Here is a 13004-nt window from a genome sequence, read left to right as displayed (position 1 = left end):
CTTAGTAGTCATAGAAACACACATCACATATTTTTGGAAGTCTATTGATTCACTTGTTTGAAGAGGAAGCTTACTCAGAAATGTGTGGGGTTGAATTTAGAAGGCAGAAACAAAGCATCAATGATAGTTTTTTTTTTGTCAACAATGATAGTTTTTTATATTTTCAACTTTTTTGTATATGATGGTAAGTAATTATCATACTTCTGTGAAAAAATTTGCAATTGATAACTATCATCTTATTAGTTTTAATTATTATGACAGGTGTTGATATACAAAATATATGAATATATCATTCTATTACAAAACCATCTTTCTTCAAACAACAACATTTGCCTCTATTTGGGCCTGAACGAATGCACAAGAATGGATCTTCCCCGCTTTTGCATATGTTGTTGCAGTCTTCAACAGTTACACATTGGCCTTCGAAGATGCATTGTTTTGCTGGAAAAAAAAAAATGAATTAACTCATTTTTCTAAATATATATATTTTTTATATGAAGAAATAGAGGTCGAAAATATAACCATTTGATTGAGGAAAAATGAGACAAATAAGTAATAGAAGAGAAGCAAGTTGAATTTTTTGTTCGGACATTATTATTGTATTTGTAGCTGTTTTTCTCTAAATTAATCTAAGTTTTTTTGTTTTTTTCTGGTTTTAAAGCAATTGGTAATCTCCCTTTTTATATACTATTTGAGATTGCAAGAAGTCAACATATGATATCTCTTATAGCACAAATTAGGCCAGTTCTAATAGCTTAGTCAAAATTAAAATATAGAAATAAATAAATATAAATTTACATTGAATAGCACATAAAAGGTCCTAAATTACTCTAATATATCTTGTTTACTAAACCAAAATATATATATTTTTTTAATTAAAACTGATGTCATTAATAATTATGAATAGGAAACTCTATATATTAATCTGACCGCAATAGCTAGAGTAAGGACTACAAATTGAGTGCAAGTTTTCCTTCTTCTGTTTAGTTTGAGCTGTTGAAAGACGTTCTGATTTTGATTCTTTGTTTTGTGGTTCTGTAATTGGAAAATGGTTTCGCGGTTTTGTACTTGGAAAATAATTTGTGTCAAAACTTGTATTGGATCATTAAATATTAATGGATGTCTCTCTTCTAATAGAGGCGAAAAAGATGATAATTGAGGAGATTCACTTATGATCAAAATAATGGTGCAAGACATAAATAATTTAATCTGATATGTATAGTAATTTTTAATAAATTATACCAAAATCATAATATAATATCAGATTTTTTTTCTCAAAATTATAGAAACAAATCTGAAATTCTATATTGATAATGATACATGATCTAAACTTATACAATCCTTTTCATATAAATAAATGATACATTGTGTCACATTAAACAAATTTATCACTCTTACAACTTTATTAAAACAGTTTTGTTTTTGGACAATTCTCACAAATAGCGCAAAAATAAGTTTTTTTTCCAAATTTAGCACTTTATCTCTCTAAAGTTCCAAAAATAGCACATGTTTTAAAATTAAACCCTTATTTCTAAATCTTAAACCATAGTCCCTCAAAATTATAAACTAAATGTAAAATAGAGAACCCAAACATAATAAAACAAATTCTAAAAATTAGTTTAAAATATTGTAAATCTGTCAATCAATGTTATTTTTGGGATTTGTGGAATGTGTATTATTTTTTCAATAAAACTTTTTTAGTGCTATTGTAAGGTATTTCTCTTTCTTTTATAAATACTAGGTTTTAAACCCACGCTACGCGTGGGGTTATTTGATATATTTTGATAAAAATTATGTATGATTGATTACGGTAATAAAATATTATCTCATAAAAAAATTAAAATTAGTACTAAGGAAAAAAATAAAATTTCAGATACACAATTTTTTAAAATATAAAAATCAGTTGTGTTATAAAATCAAATATGATTAAAAAAATCATAAATTTAACTTGACGTCCAGGCGAGGCAAATCAAACTGATGACCTCACATATCCTAAACCATTTTCTTTGACCACCAGAAAACGAAACAATTTTGTAATCATGAATTTAACTCATTTTCGTATTTAATTGATCGCTACCACCTATGTTTTCGTGTTTTTTATTCAATGTTTTCTTATTTTTCATATTCTTTCTTGTCATTTTCATTGTCAAATTTTGTGTTAATTGTCATCGTAACTTTTACCGTTTGGTTCTTCGTTATACTCCTTTTCTTCTTCTTCCTCGTCAACTTCTTCACATTCTTCCACTGAAAAACCTTTTTTTATACTACCACACAACTTGTTAACCCATCAAACTCCAAGAACAAAATTATTTCTTTTCTCATAAAATTTGTGAAATTCATGATTACCAGCATAGTCACACATGCACCCAATTATTGACAATTTTATCCATATACTTATTTGGTTTTAGATCCACACATTTAGAAACTTCTCAAACCTAAATTCTTACTTGGTTTATAATATTTTAAAAACATAATAAAATATACTAATAATTATTTATTTAATATGAATCATATGATATATAGAAATATGAGTACACTATAAGAACATATTAATTATAAATAGATAATATCAATTATATTATATCGTCAAATAATATTAACCGTATCATATTATCAAATAATCGTAACCGTATATAACCGTAACCGCTTCAACCGGAACCGTATTTAACTGTAACCGTTTAACTATTTATTAAACGGTTATGGTAAGGTTAAACAAAAAATTTAACCGTCACTGATGGTTGATAAACCGTAACCGTGATAACCGTAATCGTGGTCATGCCTAATTTGATCCATTACTCATGTATCTCTGAAATACCCTATGACTCAATGGTATAAATCTTATAAGTTTAATCTTTGTATTTCTTTGCATTTTTAATTTACAATCTTTAAAACCAACAAACATTATCTCCTTTAGGTATTTACAAGTCTCGAAAACCTTTATTGTACCATTGGTCCTTGTGGATTTGAACCCTATATATTGTTTGAGGGTTAAGTATATAAAATAATTACCCGAGCAATCAGAAAAAAACATGAAATTATCAGAAAAGAAACCGTGACACATTTTATTGTTGATCTTGTATCCAACATGTTCAAACAAACTTTTAAAATTGTATTTGACTAGGATTTACTCCGTGGTACACCACGGGTCTATTCATTTTCATAAATCATTTAAATAGGTTAGTAAACTAAATATAATCAGTTTTTTTTAAGTTAGTTAATATATATATTAGAATATTATATATAATATGTTGTATTTACCCCATAGTAAATTTCTTTGTTTTGTAATATCGATGCACTTATATATTTTTTATTTTGGTGTTTTTACAATAATTAACAATACTTGTTAATAAAATTATATGGATTGACTTTGAAAGAACAATAAATATGTGTACTTTCAAAAATACAATGAACTATGATTAAAATCAAATTTGTTTTATGACCATGGTTTTGTGCATGGTCATAAACCATGGTCAAAAATACAAATGAAATATGATTAAAATCAAATTTATGGTGATTAATAGTGTTTAAGACCATCGTTTTTTTGGAAAATCATTTCAAAAAAAGATTATTACAGAAAAATATTTGTTATTTGTTATTTTGGAAAATAATTAGTTGTTAGGTTGTTTCCAAAAATAGGGAAGTTAGAGATTTGTGAGAAAAGAATATATCAAATCTTATACAAATCTTGGTTTTGTAATATTTTATTTTTATTTTTCATTTTTAAAAATACAATGGNTTTAATTATAAATAAACAATATCAATTATATTATATCATCAAATAATATCAATCGTATCATATTATCAAATAACTGTAACTGTATATAACAGTAACCGCTTGAACCGTAACCGTATTTAAACGTAACCGTGTAACCGTTTGTTAAACGGTCCTGGTTAAGGTTACAAAAATTTATAACCATAACCGATGGTTAATAAACCTTAACTGTGACAACCGTAACTCTGGTCATGCCTATGTATATAGCTAATAAAACATGTGTGTTTGTTATCCATCTTTCTTCTTTAAACCTCAAAATTTGACTCAAACATCAAATTAAGGTCTTGCGATGTCAATCCTTCTTCCTTAGACCCAAAAATAAAAAATTAATGAAAGAATATCAACTCATCTCTAAAATCATACACAAAAATATGTTTTACAGCTCATAAGAAATAAAAAGCACAAATGTAGATAAATAAGATAATTTATGTTTTGCATCAATATTTATAATATTTTAAACTTTTAAAAGGTTTCGAAATATAAAATTTGAACCTTTTAAAAATTTTCAATATTTATAATATTTTAAACTTTTAAAATTTAAAACTTATAATATTTAAAAACTTTTTAAAAGCTAAGAACTTTTAAAAGTTTCAATATTTATAATATTTAAACTTTTAAAATTTTTAAATATTATAATATTTTTTTGAAACTGTTTAAAGTTTTAATTTGATCAAATAAAAAACCAGATCAAACCAAATAAAACTTTTAAACTTGGACGCCTGATAAATCAAGCTTTCCTGCTCATTCGTTGTTGGAAGCATATTAATCTTATTTATACTGGTTCTGAACCATTGTCTAGAAAATTTCTAGCCGATGTTGAATATTGTGCTTAGTTCTTTGATTTACATAAATTTAAAATTTTCCTTTTTCTAAAAAAATCTGTAAATTTTAAAAACGTTAATGAATGACATGTCAAATCATGATAGGTTGTTTAAAATAATTCTTAATATAGAAAATTCTGGAAATTGTATAAAATGTTAATAAGTGATATGTCAAATTTCTATTGGCTGTTTAAAATCCTATGGGAACGGCCTTAGGAGCTTATAGCTCTTACTTTTTATTAGTATAGATGTTCCATCTAAATAAGAATCTTCTACATATTAGAGAGTTGTGTGCTTATGTGGTAATTCCACAATTATTCTCGCATTAAAAAGAATATTACTATCCTTTTCTTCAAACACTTTCATTAATTTCAAATACTACTTATTCTTATTTTCTTAAAACCAATTGCCAAACCCACATAGGATATATATAATATGTAATGTTACCAAATTACTATGTACTTTGACTCTTCTTTTCCAAATTTAAATTGAATTTTTCATTACATAAAATGCATTATTTAAAAATTATAAACCTACATAAATCATTAATATTTTATGATTAAAATTCTTCCAACTTTTATACTTTGACAATGTTTAACATATAAGTTATACATATGCTTTTATGTAGACGAAAATACTATATAATGTATATGGTTGGTTCTTGAAGCTAAATAACGCACGCTAATTCAATGATCCAAACAAAAAGGTCAATTGAACAGAAAAAAACCATTATCAATAACATACTGTAGTTTGACAAATACATTATGACGAACGCGTTTTCGGTGGATATCCAATATTATATATTATCCTTCTACTACTCTCTTTGTAATATTAACTAGATTATGATCCGCGGTATACGTGGAATAAGTTTTTTTTTTTAATTTATTTTTTATTTTGTTAATGTACTATTTTAATACTAATTTTGCTAATATACTCTTTTGTTAATTTTAGTGATTTAATATATAATTCGTGGTATACCGCACAACAATTTTGTTTAATACAATCTTAATTAAATCAGTTTGATTCGACATATTTTATATTGGTGTTGTTAAAACAGTAAAATAAGGATTTAATCTATATTAAAGTATCATATTCGGTTTGGAGTTATGGGGGTTTGATATGGAGAATCCCCAAGGATGGATTGATTGGGGTTTTGAGGATTGATCTGGAGGATTGTGATTATATTGGGTCTGATCTTAGATCGGCTGTGATCTGCAGGGGTGCTTTAGGATTTTGGAGTTTTCTCACTAATCTTGTGCGGCAGTGGATTTGCGGGGAGTCACTTTCTTTGTTGATTGAGGATTATGGTTTGGCTTCTTTGGGATCGTATCTCTGATTGTATCTCTGATTGATTGGATATTAATAGTTGGGTTCTTCCGATTCTTGCATTCTTTCTTTGGTTTTGTTCTAGAGGCTATTCAGAGTTTTGGGTATCTTTGGCTGCGACTGGGTTTGATTTTGAGATTTGAAATGGGTAACCAGAGATTCAAGAGGTTGTTGATGGGTATCGGCACGGGATTTTGCCTATCGTATATGTTAAGGGTCGCATCTCAGGATTTGGGAATCGCATACATCCTCGGGGAAGATATTCATTATTTGGGAATCCTACAAATATATCTTCCATATTTGGTTTATCTGATCCGATTGATTTGCTGGTGGTTGTGTCTTTATAAAGAGTTTATGGGAATCATTGAGTTGAGGCATCACTTTCTCGGTTCTCTTTCTTTCATTTTTCTATCGGTTCTTTTTTCTCAGATTATTGAATCTTTGAGGGAGTGTTCTTGGGTAGCGATGTCACGACCTCCTCCTCAAGGCCAGGATCTTGGGGTGAGCGGTACTATCCAGAAAGCCCAGGAAGGGGTAAAGGGTGGTCATGGTGGGGCCAAGCCACCAAAGCCAAATATTGTTTGATGAATATATTAAGTTGGAATTGTCAGGATCTCTGGAAATAAGGCCACTATTGGAAATCTTAGATATTTATGGAATAAATATAGGCCAGATTTTTTATTTTTTATGGAAACAAAACAATTTTCTTCTCATTTGAAAATTTGTAGGCCATTTTGGCTATAATAATTTAATAACAATGGATCATGTGGGTTGTAGCGGGGGTTTGGCTCTGTTTTACAATAAAAAGACTTTTAATGTTTCAATTTTATTGGAGTCTACCAAAATGATTGATGTTGAAGCGGTTTATAAGAGACGTGTCATAAATCTAACTCTTGTCTATGGTGATTCTGTTCCTAAAAACAGAGATTTGGTTTGGGAATGGTTGGTACGAATTAGTTTAATTCGGTCAACTCCTTGGTTTATTATTGGTGATCTCAATGAATTAACCGGAAATCATGAGAAACGAGGAGGGAAGCTACGTCCTGCATCTTCTTTCCTCTCTTTCAATGGGATGATTCGAGATTGCGGTTTTTTGGAATTTCCCTTTTTGGGGGATTGCATGTCCTGGCGGGATTGGCGAGATAAGAAACCTATACGGTGCCGACTAGATAGGGCTTTAGAGAATGAGGATTGGCATGATTTATTTCCGGACACGGTTATAGAATACTTACCTATGATTGCTTGAGATCATAAGCCTCTTGTGGTCAGCATTGGGGCAAAGAGGCCACGGGGACGTAGGTGTTTAATGTTTGATCGTCACTGGGTAGGCAAGGAGGGTTTAATGGATGCGATATCATCGGGCTGGTCTGGAGACCCGGACCAGGATTTTGCCGGGAAAATTATTAGTTGTAGACGGGAGATTTCTCGATGGCGTAAAACGCAGGTCCCATACGGTCGGAAGTTGATTGAGGATCTTAAAAGGCAATTGGAGATGGCACATACCGATGATTTCTCCACTCCGGAGTTTATCTCGGATCTCAATGGCCGCCTGAGGGAGGCTTATCGGGATGAGGAGGTTCATTGGTACTTAAAGAGTCAGAATCGGTGGATGCGGGTGGGGGATAAGAATACAAGGTATTTTCAAGCCCAAACCAAGCAGAGACGGGCTCGTAACAGGATTGTCGGTCTCTTTGACAAACATGATGTCTGGTCTACGAAGGATGTTGCAATCTGTGATACAGCGGTAACATACTTTGAGGAACTATTTTCCTCGATATGTCCGGCCAATTTTGAGGACGCTCTACAGGAAGTTAACATGGTTATTACAGAGGTGGATAATGCCCGTTTGACAGCCCCTGCCCTGGAGGCCGAGGTACGATGGGCTTTATTTATGATGCATCTAGACAAAGCTCTGGGGCCCGATGGAATGACAACCTTGTTCTTTCAAAAGGCATGGAGAGTTGTTAAGGATGATCTGGTGTCTTTGGTTAATCAGTTTTTTGAGGAGGGTGTTTTCGACAGACGGTTAAATCAAACACATATTTGCCTCATCCCGAAGGTGGCGAAACCAAACCGGATGGCGGAGTTGCATCCTATTAGTTTGTGTAATGTGGGATACAAGGTCTTGTCAAAAGTTTTGTGTAACCGGCTTAAGGTGATTTTACCTGGTCTAATCTCGGAAACTCAATCAGCGTTCATACCTAGACGTTTGATCTCGGACAACATCCTCACAGCTCAAGAGATGTTTCATGGTTTGCGAACCAATAATTCCTGTAAAGGGAAGTTTATGGCTATTAAGACGGATATGAGTAAGATATATGATAGGGTTGAGTGGGATTTCGTGGTGGCATTACTACGGAAGATGGGGTTTGCGGAGATATGGATTTCATGGATCATGTTTTGTGTCACATAGGTGGAGTACAAGGTCCTTATTAATGGCCAACCTAATGGTCAGATTATCCCGGAGAGGGGTTTACGGCAGGGTGATCCACTATCTCCTTACTTGTTTATTTTATGTACGGAGGTTCTGATTGCTAATATTCGGAAGGCGGAGGCCGATAAGCGGATTACAGGCATTAAGGTGGCCAATAAGTGTCCACCAATAACGCATTTGTTGTTTGCGGATGATAATCTCTTCTTTTGCAAGGCGGATAAGGAACAATGTGGTGTGGTTTTGGATATCCTCAACCAATATGAGGGAGTTTCGGGGCAACAAATAAATTTCATGAAATCTTCGATCCAGTTTGGTCATACTGTTGATGACCGGGTCCGGTCGGAGATGCAGGGGGTCCTTGGGATAACAAACTTGGGTGGTATGGGGTCGTACTTAGGGATTCCTGAGAGTTTGGGAGGATCCAAAACGAAGGTTTTTTCTTATGTCAGAGACCGGCTGCAGAGCCGGACAACGGGATGGTCGGCCAAATTATTGTCCAAAGGGGGTAAGGAGGTGATGATCAAGTCTGTTGCGACGGCTGTCCCTACATTTGTGATGTCTTGTTATCGTTTGCCAAAAACAATAACATCCAAGCTTACTAGTGCAGTGGCGAAGTTTTGGTGGAGTTCTAATGGTCAGTCTGGGGGTATGCATTGGATTGCCTGGGAGAAGCTTTGCTGTAGCAAGCAGATGGGTGGTCTGGGCTTCAGGAATGTTGATGATTTTAACACGGCTTTGTTGGCTAAACAATTATGGCGACTGATTGAGGTTCCGGACTCACTGTTTGTTAGGGTTTTCAAAAGTCGGTATTACCGGAATTCCAATCCTATGGACCCAATACGGTCCTATTCTCCTTCCTATGGGTGGAGAAGTATCGTATCTGCTCGATCTTTGGTAAAAAAGGGGTCATTAAACGGGTTGGCTCAGGCGACACCATTTATGTATGGACTGATCCCTGGGTTCCAGGTCAATTCCCAAGACCAGCTTTAAGTAATGGTCCGTTTAAGGACCCAACTCTCCGTTTGACTCAGTTCATGGATACTCACGCGAATACTTGGCTTAGAGATCGGCTCGTTGAGCATTTCGATCCTGTGGATGTCGCCTTGATAGCGGCTATTCCCTTCAGCAGTCTCCCTATGGCAGACTCTTCGGGTGGCATTTTACAAAATCTGGTAAATATTCGGATAAGTCAAGGTATGCAATGGCACGTCTGGGTGTTCCTAACACTTTCCAGGCTCATGGGTGTGGCCCAAAGATTACCCCTCTTCTTGCTAAGGTTTGGCAGGTTACTTGTCCACCAAAAATTAAACATTTCATGTGGCAAGTTTTAACGGGCAGTATTTTGGTGTCTACTAATTTGCGACGGCGGGGCATAGACTGTGATGTTAGATGTATGAGGTGTGGGGCGGATGTGGAGACTATTAATCATGCTATCCGCCAGCCCGCCAGGTATGGGCTTTGTCCCATGTACCTGTGGGGCCTCAACACTTTCCGACGGACTCTATTTATGCTAATGTAGATCACTTTCTGGGTTCTACGAATCCGGGTTCTCAGATAGAGATTTTCCCTTGGCTAATGTGGTATATGGAAAGCGAGGAATGCTTGTGTGTTTGAGAATCAGACGGAACAACCGAATGACATTGTGCGCGTAGCGCAAGGGGAAGCGTCCTCTTGGCTAAAAGCACAGGTGGAAGACGAGGGTGAGGAGGTTATCTCCTCCCCTGTGGTTCCTACTTCTCGGTAACAAGGGCGTCTCTCCCCCCTTCCACTGGTTTACTCCGGTTATCGATGCTTTGTTGATGGCTCTTGGAAAGAGACCGATGTTTTTGCAGGTTCAGGATGGTTTTGTACTTCTTCGCAAGGATCGTCACCTTTTCTAGGAGCTACCAATTACCGGCGCAGTCTATCTTCGTTACATGTCGAAGTAGAAGCTTTCAGTTGGGCGATGAGGTGCATGATTGGCCACGATTTCCGCGATGTGGCTTTCTTTACGGACAGCTTGGATCTGGTGAAGATGGTGTCTTCCCCTCGTGACTGGCCGGCCTTTGCAACTTATTTGGATGGAATCAAGACGGATCGAGAGGAGTTTTCTTTTTTCTCTTTATTTCATATTTCTCGTAATGCAAATACTAAAGCGGATTCTTTGGCACGCCAAGCGCACTTATCTCCGCATCCTGTTTTGTTTGTAAACAACTTTCCTTCAAATTGGCTCATTTGAGCTGATTCTTTTGTTGACAAAAAAAATATATAAAATATATATGGATATTTAAAATATTTTAATTTTGTTTGGTTTATAGGATAGTAGAGAGAATTAACTAAACATGTTTGGATATGAATATAAATATTAAATGGTATTTAATGGTAAATGTTTCCATAAACATATTTTTGAGTAAAAAGTGCTGCAAAAATACTATTATAGATGGATAGACCCAACTCTATTCACACATATTTGCATGACCTCTTTTTTGCCACCTCCGTACCGATCGATGTAAAGTTTACCAAGCTAACTCATGGAAAACTATACGGTACTAAAAACCAGAATGTATAATATCAAAAAAATTTAAAATTGGATATCCATAGAAGCAGCAAAGGATTTTGTACTTAATACTTACTAAACGAAAAAAAAAAAAAAACCATTGTTGGTTTGAAGGGTTCCATTGTTTTTTTTTTTTTTTTTTTTTTNTAAAAGGTTCCATTGTTCCAACTCCATGTTTGAGTACTGGTCTAGGAAGGAACTACTTAACCCAACAATGTTTATCGATCCAAAGAGATAGTAGATCTTGATCTGGTATGATATTAGACGGATGTCATTTAATTAGTTACAAAAATATATACTTTAGATATACTGTATGTATACTTTTAAGTAAATCAATAGAGTAAACGAGACTCCGTCATATAAGATTAAGATCACATTATCTAGACATTATCTACCTGCTCAAAGTCCTATTTCATTTTTTCTTTAATAATATTATATATGTAATGTTCCGACCGCCATTTTTCAGTGGGCCCTATGTCCAATCTCAGTCCATAGGTCTACTTTTTTTAATGGGCCTCACGCCCTCTTACTAGGTCCGTTAGCCCATCTATATCTGACGGTCAGTTTGCTACTTCCGAAAGGCTTTAAAGACTTGCTACCGTCCCTACAAATCACCACATGATCTTTCTCTGAGTTTTGTCCTCACTCGCACAGTTCCGACAGTCACTTCCCGGAAGATCACCCATCCTGAGACTACTCCAGCATAAACACGCTTAACTGTGAAATTCTCTCATAACCCTTGACCGAAAAGATAAGTGCACTTTGATGACATTGGTGGCCAAATTAATTCTTTTAAACCTCTCCGCAAGTCTCTGAAACCGGGGTGTCACAATTCACCCCCACTAACAGATCGCAACGTCCTTGTTGTACACCAAGACCGTCACCCCCGACGGTGTGAGCCCACTCGACTCCACACTCGTCTGGGTTTGGCTCTAATACCAAAATGAGACAATCCTTCCCGTTTTTTTTTAACAACAATAATAATTCTCTAGTGGTCCCATACCCACTAGCAACCTAATAACAAACATCCACAACGGATAACCAAACAATTCCATTAACCAATAAAAATCCAACAATGACATCATCCAATAACCAATCAAGTAAATAACAAAAACCAACATCCTACAATGTTCTATCAACTCAACTCTAGCAACCTAACAATAGCTAGACCATAATCAATCAAGCCTCTAGAACATCTTCCTCCTCATCGCTTTGATTTCACGATCACACTTTGCCTTTACATGCATCACAAACACAAATTGAGATGCATGAGTATTGTCATAAACACTCAGTGAGGCAATCCTCTCATCTACTAGGCTATACACACAAGCAACTGAGACTCCAATGTTAAGGCAAACAAACAAAACACAAACAACACATCAAACCAAGATAACAAGTTTTGGATAAGACTGGTGTCGATCGACGCTAGGTCAAAGTCGGCCGACACTGGCACAACCACGGTGTCGATCAACACCGCCTTCAGAGACACGATCTGCACGAAGCAGAATGAAACTAATGTTTTCTCAGGTTTACTTATGAATGAATGGATGATGCAGTCAAACAAACAGAGATAAGTATAGATGATGAAGATGAATGATCAGGTGGAATGCAAGAGATTTCAATTACTCTTATGATGTTGTAATATAAGAGATGTCAATCCATAATGAGTAAGATGCAAGCAATCATGATGTGAACACTTATCTAAGTTAAGCCAAGTAAGAAAATGGTTTAAACTAACAACCTAATGACAATGATGGAATGCAGAATGTAAAATTACTGAGATAAGAAAATAATGCTAAGTGAACAGTGTGAATAAAGCAGAAATGATACTAACAAGAGCAGGATATAAATTAATGCCAGACAGTAAATGCAACAGGATTAAACAAGGGTGAATGCAATGAAACAAGAATTAAACTAGAAAGATGCAGAAAATAAACAAGAACTCTGGAAGGAGCTCGAGCAAGCAGTCGATCGTATGCTCGATCGAGTACTAGGTCGAGTGGGAAGAGGCGAAGAACAGAAACAAAATCATCAATAAAAACAAAACAGAATGATAGCAAATCAAACAGGAAGCGAATAACAGTAATCAAATAGAGAGATCAATAAACAAAGAAG

The 13004-nt window shown here is 34.5% G+C and overlaps 1 protein-coding gene across 1 annotated transcript; it reads right to left on the bottom strand.

Annotated features, from left to right (window-relative positions):
• On the bottom strand, window positions 290–633 carry LOC109127613 (putative defensin-like protein 277). The gene is made up of 2 exons (XM_019232607.1): window positions 523–633; window positions 290–441 (listed from the first exon to the last, which is right to left on the bottom strand). The coding sequence occupies exons 1-2, from the start codon at window positions 590–592 to the stop codon at window positions 290–292; spliced, it is 222 nt and encodes a 73-aa protein (XP_019088152.1). The 5' UTR covers window positions 593–633.

This window comes from Camelina sativa, chromosome 11, assembly GCF_000633955.1.
Source record: "Camelina sativa cultivar DH55 chromosome 11, Cs, whole genome shotgun sequence".
Taxonomy (NCBI): domain Eukaryota; kingdom Viridiplantae; phylum Streptophyta; class Magnoliopsida; order Brassicales; family Brassicaceae; genus Camelina; species Camelina sativa.
The sequence above is the reverse complement of the archived record's forward strand: the minus strand, read 5'-3'. Positions and strand labels throughout refer to the sequence as shown.